The 22213-nt window shown below is 40.3% G+C and overlaps 1 protein-coding gene across 1 annotated transcript in view; it reads left to right on the forward strand.

Moving 5' to 3' along the window:
• Window positions 1-22213, forward strand: part of LOC125462758 (bcl-2 homologous antagonist/killer-like) — a 46160-nt gene that overhangs the window by 15374 nt on the left and 8573 nt on the right. Inside the window, exons 5-7 of the mRNA XM_059653465.1 lie at window positions 11381-11513; window positions 11928-12071; window positions 20762-20942. Coding sequence (XP_059509448.1) covers window positions 11381-11513; window positions 11928-12071; window positions 20762-20942 — 458 coding nt within the window. The remainder of the gene's footprint in view (window positions 1-11380; window positions 11514-11927; window positions 12072-20761; window positions 20943-22213) is intronic.

Consider the following 22213-nt stretch of genomic DNA (forward strand, 5'->3'; position numbering starts at 1 on the left):
CATATTAAGATATCTGGAAGACTTTGACCAGACAGTTGTTATCTTTTTGTTTTGCTGCATGTCAACTCACCGTCACAGATTTAAAGTTTACATTATGAATTACGTAGGATCCATGACATAATTTTGGCAAGTACAGCAGCTCCTGAACATGCCCTGTTTTAAACTAGACATTCCATGTTGCTTTGCAAGAATTGCATTACCTCTCCAATCCTAGTCAACCCATTTGTTGACAAGTTTAAAACTGATCTTTCTCTCCCTTACAACCTTCCTGTACACCTAGAACTATCTTTCAGCCACTGGCTAGCACCGCACTATCACATACTTTCTTAACTGCTGCCCCATTCACAGGTTGCTTTTCTCTCACATTTATTGCTGCTGGGCTCACATCAGCAACAAGCACATGCTGAACAGTTAGTTTTTTTATGGGGGCTGCTTTTCCTGGGTTTTTACTGACTTTGCTATTTGGGGATGGCTTTGCCTATCACTCCTCTGTATCTTGATTTATTGTGTGTTTCTTCTCTTTACTACCTTTTTGAGTCTAATTAAAGCATACCACCCAACCCACGTGCAGCCAGCACCCAAAAAAAGCAGCTTAATCTATACAAACTCAATCCAGAAACAAATGAGCCATCGTTGATGTTAATGGTCACTCAGTGACCAGTCTAGTGAACACAGTGGAATAGTTGACTCCTTTTACGTTCAAGTTGGAATAGTTTTCTATACTTTAACGCCAGGTGGACAGAAGGTTTTCAAGTACTTTTATAGCATTGAAAAATGCTGGTTCAGTTAATCCCCTTTGTATGATTTGGTTTCAGACATTGCCACTTTCCATAACAAATATTGAGGCAATTCAAATATCCACATAAGTCAGTATGAACTTGGGTGCAAGTGCAAAATTAAACATTCTGGTCAAAATTACTGATATTTGCTGATCTGTTTTTAATCGCCGTGGCTTAATGTTGGTCTGTGCAAATGTGTCATTTTTATTGTTTACTGAACTGAATTGATTTTTGTTTGAGGATGTGCTGCATTAATTGTTTAAATGGTCTAAGTATTTGCCAGTAAACAACTTACTAAAGTTGAGCCCTTTTTTCTGTTTTTGTTTTTTGTCTCCCTCTTCGTTCCTCTCGACCTCGAAGAAATTACAGAAGTATTTCATTGCCACTTACTAACCACCTCCTCTTGACAGAAACATCTATAATTTTTGATCATAATTAATATCGCCTAAAGATTGTGTGTGCACACAGTGTCCAAAACGAGCACAATTGAGATTCTGTTTTTCCAAGCATGTTTTGGTTGTTTATGGGTGAAGTAACAGTTTAGCTAACCATCTGTTGATATTTGGCCCTTCATAAAAATTGAAGGGCAGTTAATGTGAAAGACTCCCTCATGAAGTATTCTCTGAAAGCCTTAAGTGAAATAATACCTTGTTCAATCCTGTTCATTAACTGGTGTTTTGTGGCACAATTGTCAGACTTTAGTGTAGTAAACAAAAACATTGCACTGATGTCAATTAGAATAGGTTTGGATTTAGAGTGCTTTTTTTAATTTTGAAACCAAGCAGAGCTGTTCTATTGTGTCTAATCATCGTGCTGTTGATGCTGACACCAGGTTCGGAAAGTAGGTGTTCATCAGTATTGACTTCCTTCAGTATTATTGTGGTAGTAATGTATGTGGCTGATGTCTCAGGTGAAATTCATTTTGTGCTAATTTCTTGTGCCTTCTGATTAAGACTTGAATTATCCATGTGTTAATGCACACTACTTGACAATGCCCACCCAAAGAGTTGATGTTTAAAATATTTATGGTAGTGTCTGAAATGTTTCACTATTCTTAGCAATGTGTAAGTGCTATATTAGACTTCTGACATACACTCTTTTTTTCTTCCATACCATTATACTTTTGAGCACATTACAATTTTGAGGAAGTTTAAACCAGAGAAGATAGAGGGGAACCAGTAGATGTTATTTTTGAACTTCCAGCTAGCTTTCAACAAGGTGCCTCAAAAGGCTAAGCCATAAGATATGAATCCACAGTACTGTAGTTAATATATTGGCAGAGAGAGAGAGAGAAATAGCTGATGGGCAGGAAACAGTGACTGGGGATAAGAAGTTCTTTTTCAAGTTGGTGACCTGTAACTAGTGGGGTTGCACAGAGATCACAAGGAACTGTTTTCAGTAATTATAATGACTTGCAGGAAGGATGTAAATGCACTGTAGTCAGATTTTCAGACAACACAATGATAGGTGGAAAGGCAGGTTGTGAGGGGCGGGGGGGGGTACAAACAGTTTAGAGATACTGATAGGCAAAGTAAGTTGGCAAAATACGGGGAAATGAAAAGTTGTGCATTTTGGAAGGGAGAACAAAAGAACAGTATTATTTAAATGGAGAAAAACTGCAGGACTTGTTGGTACTCATGCATGAAACTAGCTCACAGGTTCAGGAGATAATGAAGGTTAGTGTTAGCCCTTATTTCATGGAGTTTGGATTGTAAGAATAGGAAAGTCTAACTGAGACTTCACCAGATGCTGGTGAGACCACATCTGGAGCAATTTTAGTCTTGTTATTTAACATGAAATAATATTTCAATTGAAAGCGGTTCAGAGAATGTTCACTAACATGATATTCTCATATGAAGGGTTTGTCTTAGGAGCAAAGATTAAATAGGTCAAGACTCTACACATTGGAATTCCAGGGTATAGATATGCTATTGGAAGGATAGAAAGGGTGGGTGGGGTGGCATTTTTGGTCAGGGATAATATTATGGCTGTACTCCAGGAGGATATTCCTGAGCTTATGTCCAGTGAAGTTATTTGGATAGAACTGAGAAATAAGAAGAAAGGATGATCACCTTATTGGGATTGTACCATAGGACCGTTAGCAGTCTGCAGGAAATTGAGAAGCAAATTTCTAAAGCGATCTCTGATATTTGGAAGTAAATTTGGGTTGTAATGATGGGGATTTTAACTTTCCAAATATAGACTGGGACTGCCATGGCAATAAGGGTTTGGGTAGTGGGGAATTTAGGTTGCACAACGAAATGTTCTTATTCAGTATGCGGATGAAATTGCCATGGAAGAAGCCAAACTTGATCTTCTCTTGAGAAATAAGGAATGACAAGTTACTGAGGTATTAGTGGATGAGAACTTTGAGGCCAATGATGACAATTCTACTAGTTTTAAAATAGTTATGTAAAAGGATAGATGTGATCTAAAAGTTCAAGTTCTGAATTGAAGTTAGGCTAATTTTGATGGTATTAAGCAAGAAAAGCTGATTTGGGAGAGGCTATTCATAGGTAAAGGTATGGTTGGAAAGTGGGATGGCCTTCAAAAATGAAGTAATGACAGTCCAGAGGCAGTATGTTCCTATTAGTGTGAATGGCAAGGCTGATAGATGTAGGGGATACTGGATGACTAGAGAACTCGAAACTCTGGCCAAGATAAAGGATGTATATTGTAGATACAGACAGCTGGGTTCGAGTGAATCCCTCTGAGTATAAGGGCAATAGGCGTATACTCAGAAATTGGGAGAGGGGAAAGTGAACATGAGATATCTTTGGCAAACTGGGTTAAGGATAATCCAAAGAGATTCAGTGCAAAAAGGTAAGTAGGAGATGGGTGAAATACTGAATAAGTGTGTATTTTGTCAGTGTTTAGTGTGGAGGAGGATATGGAAGCGAGACAACTTGGAGAAATAAATAGTGATATATTAGAGTGTTTGTATTAGAAGTGGTGCTGGATGTCTTAAAATGCATAAAGCTGGTTAAATCCCCAGACGTGATCAGGCGTATCCCAGAACTTTGTGGGAAGCCAGGGAAATGATTTCGGAGGTAATTGTATCATCGCTAGCCATAGGCAAGGTGTTGGAAGACTGGAGGGTGGTTAATGAGCCATTATATTTGAGAAAGGCTGTAATGAAAAGTGAGGGAGCTATAGTTTGGTGAGCCTGACGTCATTGTTGGGTAAGTATTTGGGGATTCTGAGATATAGGATCTACATGTATTTAGAAAGGCAAGGACTTAGTGTGTGGGAAGCCATGTCTTACTAACTTGATAAAGAAGATAATGACAGTGGTGGATGTTGTCTGTGTGGACTTCAGGGTGTTTGACATGGTTCAGCATGGTAGACCAGCTGGAGAATTGGAGTTATGCGGAGAGGCTGGGGCTATTTTCCCTGGAGCATTGGAGACTGAGCAGTGACCTTCTAGAGGTTTATAAAATCTCGAGGGTCGTGAATAGGATGAATAGCCAAGGGCTTTGCCCCAGAGTTGGGGAGTCCAGAACTAGAGGGCATAGCTCTAAGGTGAGACGGGAAAGATTTAAATGGAACGCAAGAGGTAAACTTTTCACATGGAGGGTGGTGTGAATATGGAATGAGCTGCTAGAGGAAGTGATGGAGGCTGCTACAATTAGAGCATTTAAATGGCTTGTGGATGGGAGGTAAATAGGAAGGGTTTAGAGGGGTATAGGCCAAATGCTGCAATGGGACTAGATTTATTTAGGTTACCTGGTTGGCATGAATGAGATAATAAAATGTGAGGCTGGATGAACACAGCAGGCCAAGCAGCATCTCAGGAGCACAAAAGCTGACGTTTCGGACCTAGACCCTTCATCAGAGAGGGGGATGGGGTGAGGGTTCTGGAATAAGTAGGGAGAGGGGGGGAGGCGGACTGAAGATGGAGAGAAAAGAAGATAGGTGCAGAGAGTATAGGTGGGGAGGTAGGGAGGGGATAGGTCAGTCCAGGGAAGACGGACAGGTCTGACCTATCCCCTCCCTACCTCCCCACCTATACTCTCTCCACCTATCTTCTTTTCTCTCCATCTTCGGTCCGCCTCCCCCCCTATCCCTATTTATTCCAGAACCCTCACCCCATCCCCCTCTCTGATGAAGGGTCTAGGCCCGAAACGTCAGCTTTTGTGCTCCTGAGATGCTGCTTGGCCTGCTGTGTTCATCCAGCCTCACATTTTATTATCTTGGATTCTTCAGCATCTGCAGTTCCCATTATCTCTGGCATGAATGAGACCTTATTGAACCTTATTTAAATGTATAGGCTTCTTAATGGGCTTGAGAGAGTAAATGCTGATAGGGTGTTTCCCCACATGGAGAAAATCTATGGCCAGAGAGCATAATCTCAGATTAAAGGGGTCCCGATTTAAAACTGAGATGAGGAATTTCTTCTGAGGGTTGTGTGTCCTTGGGACAACTTGCCTCAGCACTGTGGGGGCAGAGTCTTCGCATAGATTTAATGTTCAGATAGATTCTTGACCAGTGGGTGAGATAAAAGTTATGGGCAGGGACAAAGTAGATATGAGTGTCAGGTGAGCCATGATTGAATTGAATGGTGGGGCTTTTTGGTTGGAGTGGGCATGTGTGGCAAATGGCCAACTCCTGTTCCTCTATTTCTTTATGGTCATAAGTACCCTGATTTGCCAGCATCGAGAGAGAGAGATAACATTTCGCTTGGATTAAGGTTCTGATTGTTACTAGGTTGAATGCAGTGGCTTTTCACATGCTGTACAACTCCCAACACTTATAAATACTGTGTGTAAAATCTACATAATACAGATGATGGGATTCTTGTATAATTCTCTTGGCCAATGGCACAATGTAGGACTAGTCTAAGTACTAATAGAAATTAACTTAAAGTATTTTTATGGTACTGTATTTCCTTTAGAATTTTCTTCATATAGTTCTAAATCTTGTTGCTATTTACATTAAACAGTTAGTAATTCTGGATATTTTCACAAGTGGATATGGTTTAGTTGACTTTACTGTTCGATATAAGCTTTATGGGATATTATCTCTAAACTGTAACCTGCTGGAAACCTGTAGAACAGTGGCCCAGATTTTGCTGAAATAAGGGTTTTCTGTAAAAGGCATACTCCATCTCTCCTTGATTTTCATGAAATTATTGCATTTGCAAATTATAAATCATCTTGTTTTTATTTATGTCTTTTTAATGTGCTGTATGCTAATGATTATTCAATCTATGACAAATTGGAATAGTTTCAAGCATGAGCTCTTTCATGTTATGGCTTTTAAGCAAATTTTTAAAATGTACCATTTTATATTGGCATTTGTTTCTTTTATCTTTTTCTGTTCTCTTGGCCTAATCTTTGTGTGATTTGATATTGAATTCACCCACCCAAATTCTCCTTTTACAAAACTTGCTGTTATCTCATTTCATAAACCTTGTTGATTTTTGATGGTGATATATTTGATCTCAAAAGCCCCATTGCTCTTTCTGTGCATCAGCTTGATCATCTTGTGATTTTTGTAGCCAATAATTTTTAGATTTTTGAGGGGGTTCAGAATTTACTTATCCTTCTAAACCCCTACTTTTCATCTACCCAGCAAGATCTGGCTGCCTCCCATTTGTCCAAATATTGTGTAGCGATTTGAATGTAAACTATTTGCTCACCCACAAATACTCAGTCGATACTTTACCATTATGACTATGCTTTTTGAAGAAGGCAACCATACAATGATCAAATCTATGCTGCCCCTCTCTGTATAACATCCAAACAGTCTCATCCCTGTAGCCCAAGAATTCATTTTGTTTGGTTTCCGTTTGAAATCATTGGTTGTTCCCACCTGTGCCAACGTCTTAGGCAGAAGGTTCTGGGTTGATACCTGCTTGCATAATAAAAATAAAAGCTGTTCCTTAATCCTTGCTGCATCGTTTGTATCCATGTTATTTTGACCTTGTATCAACAACAAATGAGATTAGCTTTTGTTTGAGTAACTTTATCCAAATATGTCCTAATCTTATACATCTGTTTTTAAATGCTCCAAAGATGATAACCTAATCTTCTCCAGTCTAATCATCATGCTAAAATCCCTGAAACCATTCTAAAATATTAAAAATCCCACTCCTTGTATTTTCTCACTGTACCAACATTACTGCAGTTTGTTTTTTTGAACAGTGCAAGAGTTCAGGCCATCTAACATCACTGGAAGAAAACGTAGATTATAACATTGTCCTGAATTAGTTCTCCATGCTTAAGTTCTCCTTATTGGTAACAAAAAGGAAATTGCTGGGAGTGGTTCAGAGGTCGCAATGGAGACCCCAGAGGTAAAAGCAGTTGGGTAGACAAATGAAGAGGTAAAGGTCAGTCTGTGAGTGTCAATAGCTGCTAATGGGGAACGATAGTGGCTGACAAAGGCTGCTACCACAAGCAACCCAATGTGATGACAACGCCTGGTGTGTGGGTTTGGGGTAAGGACATGGGAGGAGGTGCTCGGATTCTAAAGTAATCAAACTTGACGTTGAGTCCTGAAGGCTGCAGCGTCCTCAAGTGTAAAATGAGGCGCTGTTCTTTCAGCTTGCACTAAGCTTTGTTAGAGCACTGCAGCAATCCTAAGATAGAGGTGTTGGCCAAGGAGCACAGTGATGCGTTGAAGTGAAAAACAACAGGAAGCTCAGTCATTTTTATGGGCAGAATCTAAGTGTTTGCAAAGTGGTGCCAAGTTTGCATTTTGTCTCCCCATTGTAGAGCAGACAACATTGTAAGCACCGAATACAGGAGGCTAGATTTGAAGTAGAAATAAATTGATGCTTCGCCTGGAAGATCTGTCTGGTGCCTTGGAGAGTAAGGAGAAAAGAAGTAAATGAGTTGGTGTTGCATCTTCAGTGATTGCATGGGAAAGTGTCATGGGGCTATGGGGTATTGGGAGTGCCGGAGGAGTCGATTAATGTGCCCTGAAGGGAGCAACCTCTGGAAGGTTTGCAAGGGAAGGGAGATGAATGTGTCTGGTGACAACATTCTGGTGGAGGTAGCAGAAAATGGCAGCAGTGATCTTTTGAATGTGGTTGTAGGTGAGGTAAATGAGGACCCGGGAACGCTATCAGTGCTGTCGGAGGGAAGAGACAGGGTGAGGGACAAAACGCAGAAGAAGGGTTGAACATGACGGAGGGCCCTGTTGACCATGATGATAGGGAATCTTCGATTGAGGAAGAATGTGGACTTTTTGACGGCCCCTTTTTGAAGTTGGCATCATAAGAACAGATGCGACTGAGGAACAGGGAGAACAGAATAGTCTTTATAGGAATCGGGGTGTGAGGATGTGGAGTCAATGCAATTGTCATGATCAGTGGATTTGTAGTGGATGTCACAGGCCAGTCTATCCCCAGAAATGGAAACAAATGTCAAGTAAGGCAAGAGAGGAGTGGGAGATGGACCAGATGATGGTGACAGGGCAAGGTGTAAGTTGGAAGCAAAATGGATAAACTTTTCCAATTCCAAATGAGGGAAGTGGTGTTGCTGATGTAACTTGATTAAGAATGTTTTTTTAACATTCATTTTGTGGGATGTAGGCATCACTGGCTAACCTGCATTTATTGCCTTTTCCTAGTTGCCTTTGAGAAAGTGTTGGTGAGCTGTTGCCTTGAACTGCTACATTCCACCTCCTGTGGGTTGACCCATAATGCCATTAGGGAGGAAATTCCACAATATTGTTCCAGCAGCAGTGAAGGAGTGCCAGTATATTTCTAAGTCAGGATGGTGAGTGAATTGCAGGTGTTGGTGGTGGTGGTATTCCCATTTACCTGCTGGCGTTGTCCTTCTAGATGGAAGTGGTCATGGGTTTGGAAGGTGCTGCCTGCGCATCTTTGGTGAATTTTTGCAGTGCACCTTTTATAAGCGATACAAACTGCCACTGGGTGTCAGTGATGGAGGAAGTGGTTACTTTTGGATGTGATGTCAGTCAGACATGTTAATTTGCCCTGGATAATGTCATGCTTCTTGAGTGTTGTTGGAGTTGCACCCGTCCAGGCAGCTGGGGATATTCCATATCACTCCTGACTTGTGCCTTGTAAAAAGTAGATAGGCTTTGGAGAGATAGAAAGTAAGCTACTTGCCACAGTATTCCTAGCCTCTAACATGTTCTTGTAGCCGTCTGATGCAGCAAGTCCAGTTGTTTCTGGTCAATGGTAACCCCCAGGTAACCATTGAATATCAAGGGCCAGTGGTTACATTGTCTCATCTTGATGGTCATTCATGCCACACAAATGCCGGGCAATGTTATTTGCCACTTGTCAGCCTCAGCCTGGATATTGTCTGGATTTTGTTGCATTTAAACATGGATTGCTTCAGTATCTGAGGAGTCATAAATGGTGTTGAACATTATGCAATTAGTAGTGAGCATCACCACTTCTGACCTTGCGAAGCAAAAGTCACTGAATCAGCTGAAGATGATTGGGCCTAGGACACTACCCTGAGGAATCCTGCAGAGATGTCCCGGACCTGAGATGACTGACCAACAACCATGTCCATCTCCCTATCTACCAGGTTTGACACCAACCAATGGAGAGTTTGACCCCTGATGCCCATTGATTCCAGTTTTGCTGGGACTCCTTGATGCCACACTTGGTTGAAGCCACCTTGATGTCAAGGGCTGTCATTCTCACCTCATCTCTGGAATTCAGCTTTATGTCCACATTTGAACCAAGGCTATAGTGAGGTCAGGAGCTGAGTGGCCCTGGCAGGACCTAAACTGGCTGTCATTGAATAGATTATTACTGAGCAGGTGCTGCTTGATAGCACTGCCAACGACACCTTCCATCACTTCACTGATGATCGAGCATACACTGGGGCAATAATTGGTTGGGTTGGATTTGTCCTGCTTTTTATGTACAGGACAACTTTCTACATTGTTGGGTGGTTGCCAGTGTTGTAACTCTACTGGAACATGTAGGCCAGAGCAAGTAAGAATGACAGATTTCCTTCCCCAAAGGACATTAGTGAACTGGGTTTTTTTTCCCCAGCAACAGTGGTATCATGGTAATCTGTAGATTGTTAATTCTAGTTTTGTTTATTGAATTCAAATTTCACCATCTATCATGGCAAAGTTCAAAGCCGGGTCCCCCAGTTCATTAGCTCAGTTTCTCGATTTAATAGTGTACAAATAATACCACTAGGCCATCACTTCCCCATGTAGGTGAGGGCCTGAGTAGGACTGAAGCAAGCTATGTCCTGTGTAACCCTCAAAGAGATAGGCAGAACTAAGGCCCATGCAGGTATCCGTGGCCACAACTTCCCCTGTCGGGAAGAAAAGAAGAGCTGCTCAAAGTGAGGATGAGCTTCACCAGGCCAACGGGGGAATGGTTAATGTCGTTTCCCCCCACCCCCCGGAAGAATTGGAGAGCCATGAAACATCCTGATGGGAATAGATATTTTCAAGGAATGGTACGTCAGTGGTACAGAGGAGGCAGCTAGAGCCCACGAACTGAAAATTCTGAAACTAACCTCAAGTGTCAGGTTACAGGGTCCTTAGTCTCATCTCCAGCACTTCAGTCCCCATGTGCCACCACATCATCAGCATCCACATCCAAAGGATCATTAGCTGCCATTTCCACCAATACCAGTGGTACATTTTCCCCCCCCCCCCCCACCCGTCCGAATACCTTAATCCACTCCTCCACTCCCAACACCACACCCCATGCCCACATGCACTTTTCCATGCAATCGCAGAAGATGCAACATCTGTCCACATAGTTCCTCTTCACTGCCCAAGGCCCCAGGCATGCACCTTCCAGGTGAAGCAGTGATTTACTTGTACTTCATTCAAACTAGTCTCCTGTATTCGCTGCTTACAATGTAGTCTGCTGTAATGGGGAAGGCGAAACACAGACTGTGAGACCACTGTGCAGAACGCCTATGTTCTGTTTACAAAAAATGCCTGCCACTTCAACAAAGCACCATGATCCCTGGTCAACATCCCTCTTTCAGGCCTGCTGTTATGCTCCAGTGAAGCTCAACACAGCTCATTTTCCACTCGGGGACTCTGTAGCCTTCATGATTCAGTATTAGATTCAATAATTTTAGGGCCAGAGCACCACCTTTCATTTTCTTGCCCGAGCACCAGACCTAGTCATCACATGGGCTGCTACCACAGCCAACTGATTTTCAGTCTCTAATGGTCTATGTTAGCAGCTTTGATTCTCCCAGGCAGATCTTTACGCATTTGTTTGTGACACCAACTGTTTTTCTATCTCCACTTGCCATCTTCTCCTGTGTCCCTCCACCACAAAAAAAATCTTCAGCATCCAAACCCAATTCTTTAAAGGTAAAACCTATATCAGTCCTGGAGGAGGGTCACTGTACACAAAACAGTAACTCCACTTTCTCTCCAATTTATATTCTGTTGCTAATTTCCAGCATCCGCAGTTCTTTGGTTTCTTTTTTCTTTTGAATTGGTCTCCAATTAGTTCTATTTCTAGATATATATACCTCATTTGTACAATATTAATTCTGTTTTTGTGGCTGCAAGGGTAACTTCGTACACATTTGGTATTTATTCTAAGAAATAAGAACCTACAGATATAGAAGAAGGGAAAATGTTCATTTAAATGCTAAAGACAAATTTTCTTTGCATCGTAGAGGAAGGTGTTGTGCAGGAAACTGAGGACGTTTTCAGGAGTTACGTCTTCTTCCGGTACCAATCGGAGAGGGAAGAAGGAACAAATGTCCCAGAAGATCCAGAGATAATCGAGATGCAGCAGCCTCCTGAAAAGTAGGATATTTGTCTGCTATAAAAGCAACTTAAAAGTTGTGTTTAAGCAAGCACGTGAATGAAGAAATACTATCCAAAATTTGTTGCATCAGCTTGTTAGACGAGGTCTTTTGTCGAAGGAGAGTGAAATGCATTATAGATTAATATCTTGTTATGTCTTCACTCCTCTTGCGGTCTTTTGTACGCAAGTTTTTCTGGAGATTTTTGCATGAAGTATCCTAAAAGCCACACGTTACCTTACTAAAGATGAGAAAAATTATGGCATTTTTGTATCACCAAACCAGCCACTTAGCCCATTCATTAAATTTTTTCTTTCCACCTTGGGTATTTTTCCTGAGTATCTTAGGGTTTTGTGTGACTTTCTAAGTTGCTGTGACCTTCCTTTTTTATTTTATTTTGTCTTCCCTCCCTCAGTACTCCAACTCTTGTGGGCCGTCAACTTGCTCTTATCGGAGATGACATCAACCGTAGATATGATTTAGAGTTCCACAATCTGCTGTCAACGTTGCCACTCAACGCAGGAAATGCTTATGACTACTTTCGGAAAATAGCTGATGGGTAAGGAACGAGTTGATGACCTGAGTTGTGAAAAAACTATTTGCAAAATTCCTGGGTTGCACAGAAAACAGTTTTAAAGAATGTTTTACACGGAAGCAGTTTGTTTTAAAGAAAGCCTAATGCTTTTAATTTATTTAATCGAGAATAATGTTGTGAACTAATTGGGTTTCAACTAGCCCGTTAAGTTGGGTAGCTCAACCATGAAGACACTGTTTGAACAAAGAACAGTACAGCCCAGGAACAGGCCCTTCAACCTTCTAAGCCAGTGCCAACATGTTTTGCCCTTCCATACTAAAACTGTCTTCATTTACAGGATCCTATTCCCTTCCTATTCATGTCTTCATCTAGATGCTTCTTCAATGCTGTTATTGTGTCTGCTTCCACCCCTACCTTTTGGCACTGCATTCTAGGCACTTCTGTGTGAAAAACGTGCCTCGCACATCTTTTAAACTCCACCCTGCAGCTTGAACTTGTGTTCCCTAGTAATTGACTCCTCCACCCTGGATAAAAGCCTCCAACCTTTCCGCTCGTTCATGCTATTCACAGTTGTATAAACTTCTAATCACATCGCCCCTCGGCCTTCTGTGTTCCAGCGAAAACAAACCTAGTCGATCTAATCTTTCTTCTTAGTTAAAATTCGCCATCCCAAGCAATATCCTGGTAAAACTTTTCTAAACCCTCAACAAAGCATCCACATTCTTCTGGTAGTGTGGCAACCAGAGCTGTACTGAATACTCCAAGTGTGGCCTAACTAAAGTTCTTTAAAGCTGCAGCATAACTTGCCTATCCCTGTACTCAATGAAGACAAGCATACCACAGGCCTTTGTTACTACCTTATCTACTGTGCTGTCACCTTCAGTGGTCTGTGGACCTATCCAAATCCCTCTGCATATCAATACTGCTAAAGGTTCTGCCATTTACTGTATAATTTCCACCTGTACTCAACTTTCTAAAATGCATCACCTCACATTTTTTCCAGATAAAACTCCTGCTGTTTTTCTGCCCATGCCTCCAACTGACCTAAAATCCTCTGATAATCCTCCTCACTATCCACAACTCCACCGATCTTTGTATCATCCGCAAACTTACTAATTAGACCCACTACTTTTTTTCCAAATCATTTGTATAGATCACGAACATCCGAAGTCCCAGCACTAATTCCTGTAGAACATCACTAGGCACAGCCCTCCATTCTGAAAAGCGTCCTCCCACTGCTACCCTCTGTCTCCTGTAACTAAACCAGTTCTGTATCATCTTACTAGCTCACTCCTGATACGATTTAACTTTACATTTTGTACCAGTCTCCAATGAGGACCTTGTCAAAAGGTTTACCGAAGTCCATGTAGACAACATTAACCACTTTTCCCTCATCAATCGTCTTCGTCACTTCCTTTTAAAAAAAAGTGATCAACTAATTAGGCACAACCTGCCCCCGCGCAAAACCAATGTATTTATCGTTAATAAGTCAATTCGCTTCTAAAAGCGCATCGATCTTGTCCCTGAAAATCTCTTCCAATAATTCCCTACTACTGAATTGAGACTCAGGCTTGTAATTTTATGGATTATCTCTGCTCCCCTTTATTAGACAATGGGGCCAAATTGTCTATTCCCTGGTCCTCGGACCTCACCTGATCAAAGAGGATACAAAGATGCCTGTCAGTGCTCCAGCAGTTTGTTCTCTTGCCTCCTCAATATTCTGGGATAGATTCCATTTGGACCAGCAGACTTATCTCCCTTAAAACTTTTTAAGATGCACAACACCTCTTCCTTTTTAACAGATATTTGGCTTAGAAACTCAATACTCCCTACCCCAACATCATCCTCCATCGATTCCTTCTCTTTAGTGAATACGGGTGCACAGTATTCCTACCTCTTCTGGCTCCACAGCAATATATATTCTGTTTTGCTCTTTTCTGTTTTGATGCTTGTTCACACAGAGTGGTGCATGTATGGAGCAGGTTGCCAGTGGATGAGGTGGAGGCGGGTACAGTTACATCTAAAAGGCATCTGGATGGGTATATGAATAAGACGGGTTTAAAGGGATGTGGGTCAAATGCTGGCAAATGGCACTAGATCAGATTGGGATGGCTGGTCAGCAGGGATGAGTTGGATCAAAGGGTCTGTTTTCCATGTTGCATGACTCTCGCTCTGTCATCCTGCAGATTAATTCTTATTCAGTTGGTCTTTGTAGTGCACGTTGAATCTTGATATAAAATGTCTTATGCACCTGCATAACAAATACTCTCGATGGCACAGCAGATATTTAAACAAATTCCGTAGTTTGAAATAGCCACAAATTGAGAATTTCCAAATTATGCCTCTGTGGTTAACTATTCCAGTTCAAATAATTGCTAAATGATGTCCATTGACACTTAATCCAGCTTTGGAGTAGTATACATTGATTTTCTATAATCTCTGCTATGGCCAACGAGCCTGCTTATGATTTCAAATTATTCTTGCTAAAAGGCCTCTAGAAGTTAAAGCTTTGTCTTACATGTGTGAGAGTAGAACATAAGAATCAGACTTGAAAGTAGAGACACCCAAATAGATAGTGTTGTTTTGGGGATCCCTTTAGGTCCAGTTCTTGCTAGCATCCTTGTTGGTTATCTCCAGTGATACCATTAGTTTTCCTCCCTTTTGCTGTCACGTGATTATGTACATGACCTGTTTGTAATATTTAAAATTGCAGCCACATCAAAGAATTTCTTTATACACCTTTAACATACTTAAGCAAAATATTGCTGATGCTAGAATGTAAGAAATTGTTGGAGAAATTCAGCAGGTCTGGCAGCTTATGTAGAGTGAGGACCAAAATTCATGTTTCAAGTCAAACATGAGTTCTTCAGAACCCCTTCAGTTCTAAAGAGATCATCTCAGACTCAGCGTTAACTCTGTGTTTCTTTCCAAGAAATGTTGCTAGTTCTGTTGAGTTTTTCCACTTTCTGTTTTAATAACTGTATCTTGCATTCAAAGTTGTTATTGGAATGGAACAATTCGTATGAGTTCCCCAGCTCAGTTTCTTATTTTGGAGGTCAGAAAATGGCTTCTTAGCAACTATCGATCTCGAATCTGCATTCACTACTCACTATAATATTGGGATTCCCATAGTGCCATGCACCACAAAATCAATCATTTTGGCAACTTCATAAACAGGGTCCTAGCCATCAGCTCACTGTGTAAGCTTGATGCTGAGATTGGCTATAACAAAACTGTCCTGCATGATATCAGGTAGTTCTCCTATAACGCAAAAGTTGCGTTCTTGTGTGATCTTGTACTGTAGAAAATAGTCATAGAAAATCATGTTTATAGGGAAATTGCTAGAGAAAGTTCACATACCTGTACAGCAAAAAGTTTGCATTATCCAAACAGCGTCTGCTATTCATCGCTCGCATTACAGACAATTTGTGATAATGAAACACGTTATAGCAGAACTATCTGTACCCTCACCAAATCATCACTAGGTATTATGAAGACTCATGCAAGGTCCTACATCCACCACTTTTGGCCTTGATAGGGTGCCCAGTCTACCCTTCATTATTCTGAAAGGGGAATGTGTCTCAAAAATTTGAAAGTGAAGCAAGCTGCCTCATGCAGTTGCAATGTAATGCATCTAGAATGGTTGTCTCCACAAGCAGGAAGCTGCTGTCAAGCCAAAAAGATGTCTTGCCTACCACAAGTCAGTAATGGGCTATGAGTTTTTCAGCACTGGTGTGATGTCGGGCACATAGGCCGTATGTGCCAACAATTATTAAATAATCTGTAAAGGAAACCAATATAAGATCCTCAATTGGGCCCGCAGTATGATGTATTTGTGTGTGCTAGAGGCTGCATACATAATTGGTGCCATATTTTTTGTAGGGAAAAGGAAGCAGTGTAGCATTTTCAAAAGAAAAATCACAAAACAAAACTCTGGTCAGGAGTTTCCACAAGGATACAATAGAATCTGCCTACCTGTTCTAAGAATGCAGATTGATGGTAAAGTGTTTATGCTGCATTTCGAAGCAGTAATGACCCAACCAATCAGCATCCGCTTCTCATGCTGTATAAAATGGTGTCTCTCTTTACAAGTCTGTTTCTTGCACCCAAGTTCTAATGGGTACAAAATGAAAGGTTTCAACTTAGTCTCCTTTTAGCAATTTTTGAGTTCTGTATTGCCATGTGTTCATTTCAATTTATACATTTATATATCAACATTGTTTTAACATGAGAGGAAAATGTCCCTGAATTTCAAACTAGTTCAAGCCATATCAGTAAAATGAATTATTTTCTCTAAAATTGTCAAAATAATGGTTATAAACGTTTGAAGGCTATCCCTAGATGTGAACCTTTTTTTTCAAAAAAAGTTCAAGTCATATGCTTTGATATTTGCTAACCCAAGAAGTAATCTGACCAAAATGGTAGAGGTGTTGCGAATTGACTGCTTGCACAATAATAACATTGAGTCAGATGGAGTACTGAAAATGTTTGTTAGTCATTAACCTTGTTTGTTGTTCAGGGAAATGGAGCAAAGATTGAATGCATCAGAGTTCAGTGATCTATCTGAATGATAGGACAGCAATGAAATTGGTTACTCCTACTCTTGTGTTTCTAAGAAAAACAAAATTTTAACTTTCTTAAATTGTTAATACTGATGCTTGCTGTTTATCTTGTCTAATTATCTTTCCTGTCCTTTATTTCTGCTTTCCTTTGGATGCTGAACTATAGGGTCTTAACTATAGCTTGATTATTACTGCTTTACAACAGCAAAAGGGCAGGTAAACACATTCTCATTTTGCTTAGTAATCCTTTTCCAAAGTCTTTTTTAAAAATCATTTAAGATTACTTAACAGCAAATAAACCTCTTACAGTTAAGTTAAGTTGTTGATGTGCAACATTTTAAAGAAAAAAGTGGGAAAAATTCAAACAGATTTGTTCACTAAAACATTAGCCTGGCAAGTGATTCAGAACTGCACATTGTATCACATTTCCCTCCCTGCTATTAAGTGGTTTCTATTTGGTTGTATTTGATTATAGCCTGACTGACTGCAGTAGATGATTACCATTGCTTTATCTAAAAAGCTAGTAACAAATGTGACTGTAAAGCAGCTTGTTTAAACTTCAGTACTTGATGTGCAAGAGCTTTTGAGAGTTCTTCATAAATGGCAGTTCTCTTTGCGTTGGAATTGTTGTGGCAATATGTACTTTTGCATCTTGTAATTTGTATTGTCATTATGTATAATGATATGCATCTTGTGTCATGTTTGGAGGTGAATTTCACTTGAAATATCAGGAAAATCTACAGTTCAAAAATTAGGTGTTAACTGCTGCAACTTCTCAAATGACTCTATTTGGCACCGTGCTGTATGTTAAAATTAGAGAATGCTTGTTCAAGTGTGACTTAAAGTTCAAGATGTTGAGTGTCAATTGACTTCAAACACTGAAATTTGTTGCAAAGCAGAACGTTTTACAGGCTGCTCGGGAAATTTTAACCCATCTGATCTCAACTAATTAAAGAAAGAACTGTCTAATCCTACTGTCCAAATTTGAGCCAAAACCTACATTTCACCTGCATATCCATATACATTAAAAATATTATTGTTTCTGCCCATTGTCCACTGGATGAAAATGTTTCTTTTCACCTTCCCATGTAATCCACCTATCACCTTTAATTCTATGCTCCTTGGTTACTGACCTCTTTGCTCAGGAAAGTTGGTTCTGTGTTCAGTCTCAAATTTATTAAAATTTTCTATACCTCCAATTAAATCTGTTTTTCTTCCAGAGAAAACAACCCAACCAATACCATGTTCCATCATTGCCAAAATTCTACATTCCAGGCAAAATCCTTCTAAATCTCCTCTGTACGCGTTCTAACATGAACACATCATTTCTGTAACGCAATGAGTATAACTGTACTTAGTGCTATAGCATAACTAGTGTTTCATGCAGTTCTTAGATAACCTCCTTGCCCTTGTACTTAGTATTTGAACAAATAATTTTAAGTGGTGATTTATATTTTCAACAACTTTTTTCCAATAACTTATCCGTGACAGTTGTGGGCTAGTCAGCCTAGCTATTATAATTTCCCCTCTTTGAACGATAGTACATTAGGTGTCTTGCAGTATACACCTGTAGCTGTCAGTGACAGTTATTTCTTTGTTTCTCCTAGCAGTCTGGGATGAACTTTGTCTCTGAACAGTGATGTATCCACTATTCAAAGATAGTGTCCACTATTAAAAGATTTCAAAACCCTTTACTATTTCCTTTCTCCCTCAATTTATACCATCCACTGTTTCAGATCATTAACTTCATTGTCTTCATTGCCCTTTTTGTGTACACAGACACATTACTCATGGAGAACTGTGCTTATGTTTTCCACCTTCACATTTTTTATCTCTAATTGGCCTTACTCTTGTACCCTGGTTATTCTCCTGCTGTTTGTGTCTGTAAAGTCTTTTTGTGTTTTCCCATCATTGTACTGTCCTTATTGTTTTCATGCCTTCCTTTTGTTTGCTTAATTTCACTTCTTAATTTTGCTCCATGCTTTCTATATTCAGGAAACTTTGCTCTATTGAGCTCTAGCATATGAAATTTGCTTTATCTTAACCTGTTTGATATTGAAAACATTTAGATCATTTTTATTGAAAAGGTTTGTTTGGAACCTTCCTCTCTTCCTGTAATATCACTGGCTGGTAATCCAGAATCCCTATAACCATTGTACATTGTTTTTAAAAACTTACCTGATTCAATAATGTCCTTTTGGTGAGGGAAATCAGCCATCCTTTGTTGTTCTTGCCTACATGTAACTCTAGACACAGAAATGTGGCTGGCTGGCATCTGGCTTCAGGGCAGTTAGGCAAATGCTGGTCCAACCAGCAATGGCTACATTCTCATGAAAATAATTGGGGCCTGATCAGGTGTATTCCAGAAATTTGGGAAGCTAGGGAAGAGATTGCTGAAATATTGGTATTATTGATAGCCACGGGTGAGGTGCCAGAGTCTGGAGGTTGGCTAACATGGTGCTTTATTTAAGTGGTAAGGAAAAGCCAGAGAACTAATAAACTGATGAACCTGGCATCAGTGGTGGGTACGTTGTTGGAGGGGATTCTGGGGGATGGGATTTACATGCATTTGGAGAGGCAAGGACTGATCAGAAATAGTCAACATGGCTTTGTGTGTGGAAAATCGTGTCTCATTAACTTGAGTTTTTTTTAACCAGTGACAAAGAAGATGGATGGAAACAGTGGTAGCTGTTGTCTGTGTGGACGTCAAGATGTTTGACAAGGTTCCACATGGTAGACAGGTTAGCAATGAAACCAGGGAGAGCTAGCCATTTGGATACAGAATTTGCTTGAAGGTAGGAGACCGAGGGAGGTGGCGAAAGAACGGTTAGTTAGTTTGCAGATGCCACCAAATTGGTGGTGCAGTGGACTGTGAAGAAGGTTATCTCAGAAACATTGATCAGGTGGGCCAGTAGGCCAAGGAGTAACAGATGGAGTTTAATTTAAATAAATGAGATGTTCCATTTTGGTAAGGCAGATCAGGGCAGGACATACAGTTAGTGGTAGGGTTCTGGGAGTGTTGCTGAACAGAGACCTATGTTTCAAGAGCTCAATTACTTGAAAGTGGAGGCTCAGGTAGACAGACAGGGTGGTGAAGAATGCATTTGACATGGTTGCCTTTGGTCAATGAATTGTATATCGACATCGGGGAGGATCATGTTGCAGCTATATAGGACATTAGTGAGGACACTTAGAGTACTAGTTCACTTATCTTCCTGCTATGGGAAATATGTTATTAAACTTTGAAAGGGTTCAAAAAAGATGTTGCTGAGGTTGGAGGGTTTGAGCAGTCGGGAGAGGCTGAATAGGGTGGAGCTTCCCCTCTCCCCGTAGAGCGTCAGAGGCTGACAGTAACTTTAGAGGTTTATAAAATCATGATGGCCTGGATAGGGTGAATAGCCAAGGTCTTTTCCCCAGGGTAGTGGAGTCTAAAACTAGATGGAACAGGTTTAAGGTGAGAGGGAAAAGATATAAAAGGGACCTAAAGGGCAACTTTTTCAGAGGATGGTGTGTTTATGGAATGAAGTAGAGGCTGCTACAATTACACCATATAAAAGGTATCTGGGTAGATAGATGAATAGGAAGGGTTTAGAGGTATATGGGCCAAATGCCGGCAAATAGAACTAGATCAGTTTAGGATAACTGTCAGCATGGACAAATTGAATCTAAGGGTCTGTTTCCATGCTGTAAAATTCTATAACACTGACTTCATAACTGTTCCTACTGCATTTTTACCAAATCGTGCTTTGACTTTATAAAATTGACCTTGCCTAGACTTAACTTCTCAGCTTGGTTTTTTTTGTCATTTTCAGTAGATGCACTAATTTCAACTGAATTAAGATTGCTATCACCAGAATGCTCTCCTGCTGTTACCCCTTCTATCTGACCAGCTTCACTTTCTAAAGCTAACTTGGCACATTTCAAGTTAACCGGTTTAACATGAGCTGGGTTGACCACATCAGATGTGGTAGTTTATAATGCAGTCTGTTGATAGAAGTAATAACAGATGCTATATGTGAGTGAATATTGGAGCAGTCGTATTGTCCTTATTTGAAAACATGAATTTGCATTGTATACTAAAATTCCTATGCAAATTTTTTCTGGTAAATCCATATTTGAAAACATTTCTAAAGTTGTACTTTCTCTTTGCAGGCTCTTTGAAAGTGGCATAAATTGGGGCCGTGTGATAGCTCTTCTAGGATTTGGCTATCGAATGGCCATTTATGTCTTCCAGAAGGGTATGAAGGGATTCCTGAGTCAAATCGCAAAATTCATTGCAGAGTTTGTATTAAAAAATAGAATTGCACGATGGATTGCAGCTCAAGGAGGCTGGGTGAGTGCTCAGCAGTAGATTGCTGGTTTTCCGATTTCGGATTATAGTTGAGTAAGACGTTGGGTACACTGAGCATTTTATTTTGTTGAATGTGTGGTTCTTACGTGCTTGATGCACTTCAGTAGGTACCTTTCTCAAATAATCATTCTTCATGCATGAGCCTTGATAGTTATAGAACATAGAACAGTACAGCACAGAACAAGCCCTTCAGCGCACGATGTTGTGCCGACCACTGATCCTCCTGTCTGCACCCTCAAATTTCTGTGACCATATGCATGTCCAGCAGTCTCTTAAATGTCCCCAGTGACCTTGCTTCCACAACTGCTGCTGGCAACGCATTCCATGCAAAGCGTATCTCATCGTAGCCTAACATAATCCAATTTTCCTGATGATGGCATACACCCCTTTCCAGCTTTGACCCACGAATTCTGAGGCCAGTTGTGCGTGTTAAGATGAGCTACCTATAAACAGTGTTGATTTTGGGATCTTGGGCATCTGTATATAATCAATTACTCATTTGATGAACTTGGCTTTTGAGAGGATTTTGTTTTGTTTTTAAGAGAGTTGTTTTTTTAATACCTACAAATTTCGGTTAGATTAGAAAATGATGACAGTCATGTTCCATGTATAAGATTAAATGGTACAGGATGCACTTAGTGCTCCCCACTGGACAATTTCTTTTAAGAAATTTGATTTCCCAGATTCATTCCTTTAAGATTAAATCAATGTTAAGTGTGCTTGTATGTTTGTTTATGCACTCCTAAATTCTTAAAAAGGTATCTGTGAGAACTCTAGACATTTATTATTTTGTTACAATTTGCATTTATATAATGCATTTAATTTGTGGGTCTGAATGTTATACCTGAAACTTAAATGTGATAGTGGTTTCAAAGTCCAATTCTCTCTTTTTTTGTCTTGAAGACTCATTTTAGGTGAAATGAAACCCAAAAGCTAAGTTTCTAGGTGGAATTTCTTAGTTGGAATTGCCAAAGGTGACATGAGCCTTCTGAGAAGTGTGTCTTTGGTAGGTTTCTAGGAAATTGGATCTCGGCTTGTGAGTGAAGACAGAAGTGTAGTGTGGCTGTAATGCCAGCTGCATAGACTGAAATCTAATAAAATTTGAGAGCCATCCTGTACCGCACTCAACTGAGGAGTTGACGGAACTGAACTCTGGGAAAGCAATGCCATTAGGACAGCTGTGCTGAGTGTCGGGAATTTCTGTTGAAGTATACCTTATCTGTGGAACTCTGGAGTAAAGCTGTTGTTAAAGG

The sequence above is a fragment of the Stegostoma tigrinum genome, chromosome 21, assembly GCF_030684315.1.
Source record: "Stegostoma tigrinum isolate sSteTig4 chromosome 21, sSteTig4.hap1, whole genome shotgun sequence".
In the NCBI taxonomy this organism is placed as follows: domain Eukaryota; kingdom Metazoa; phylum Chordata; class Chondrichthyes; order Orectolobiformes; family Stegostomatidae; genus Stegostoma; species Stegostoma tigrinum.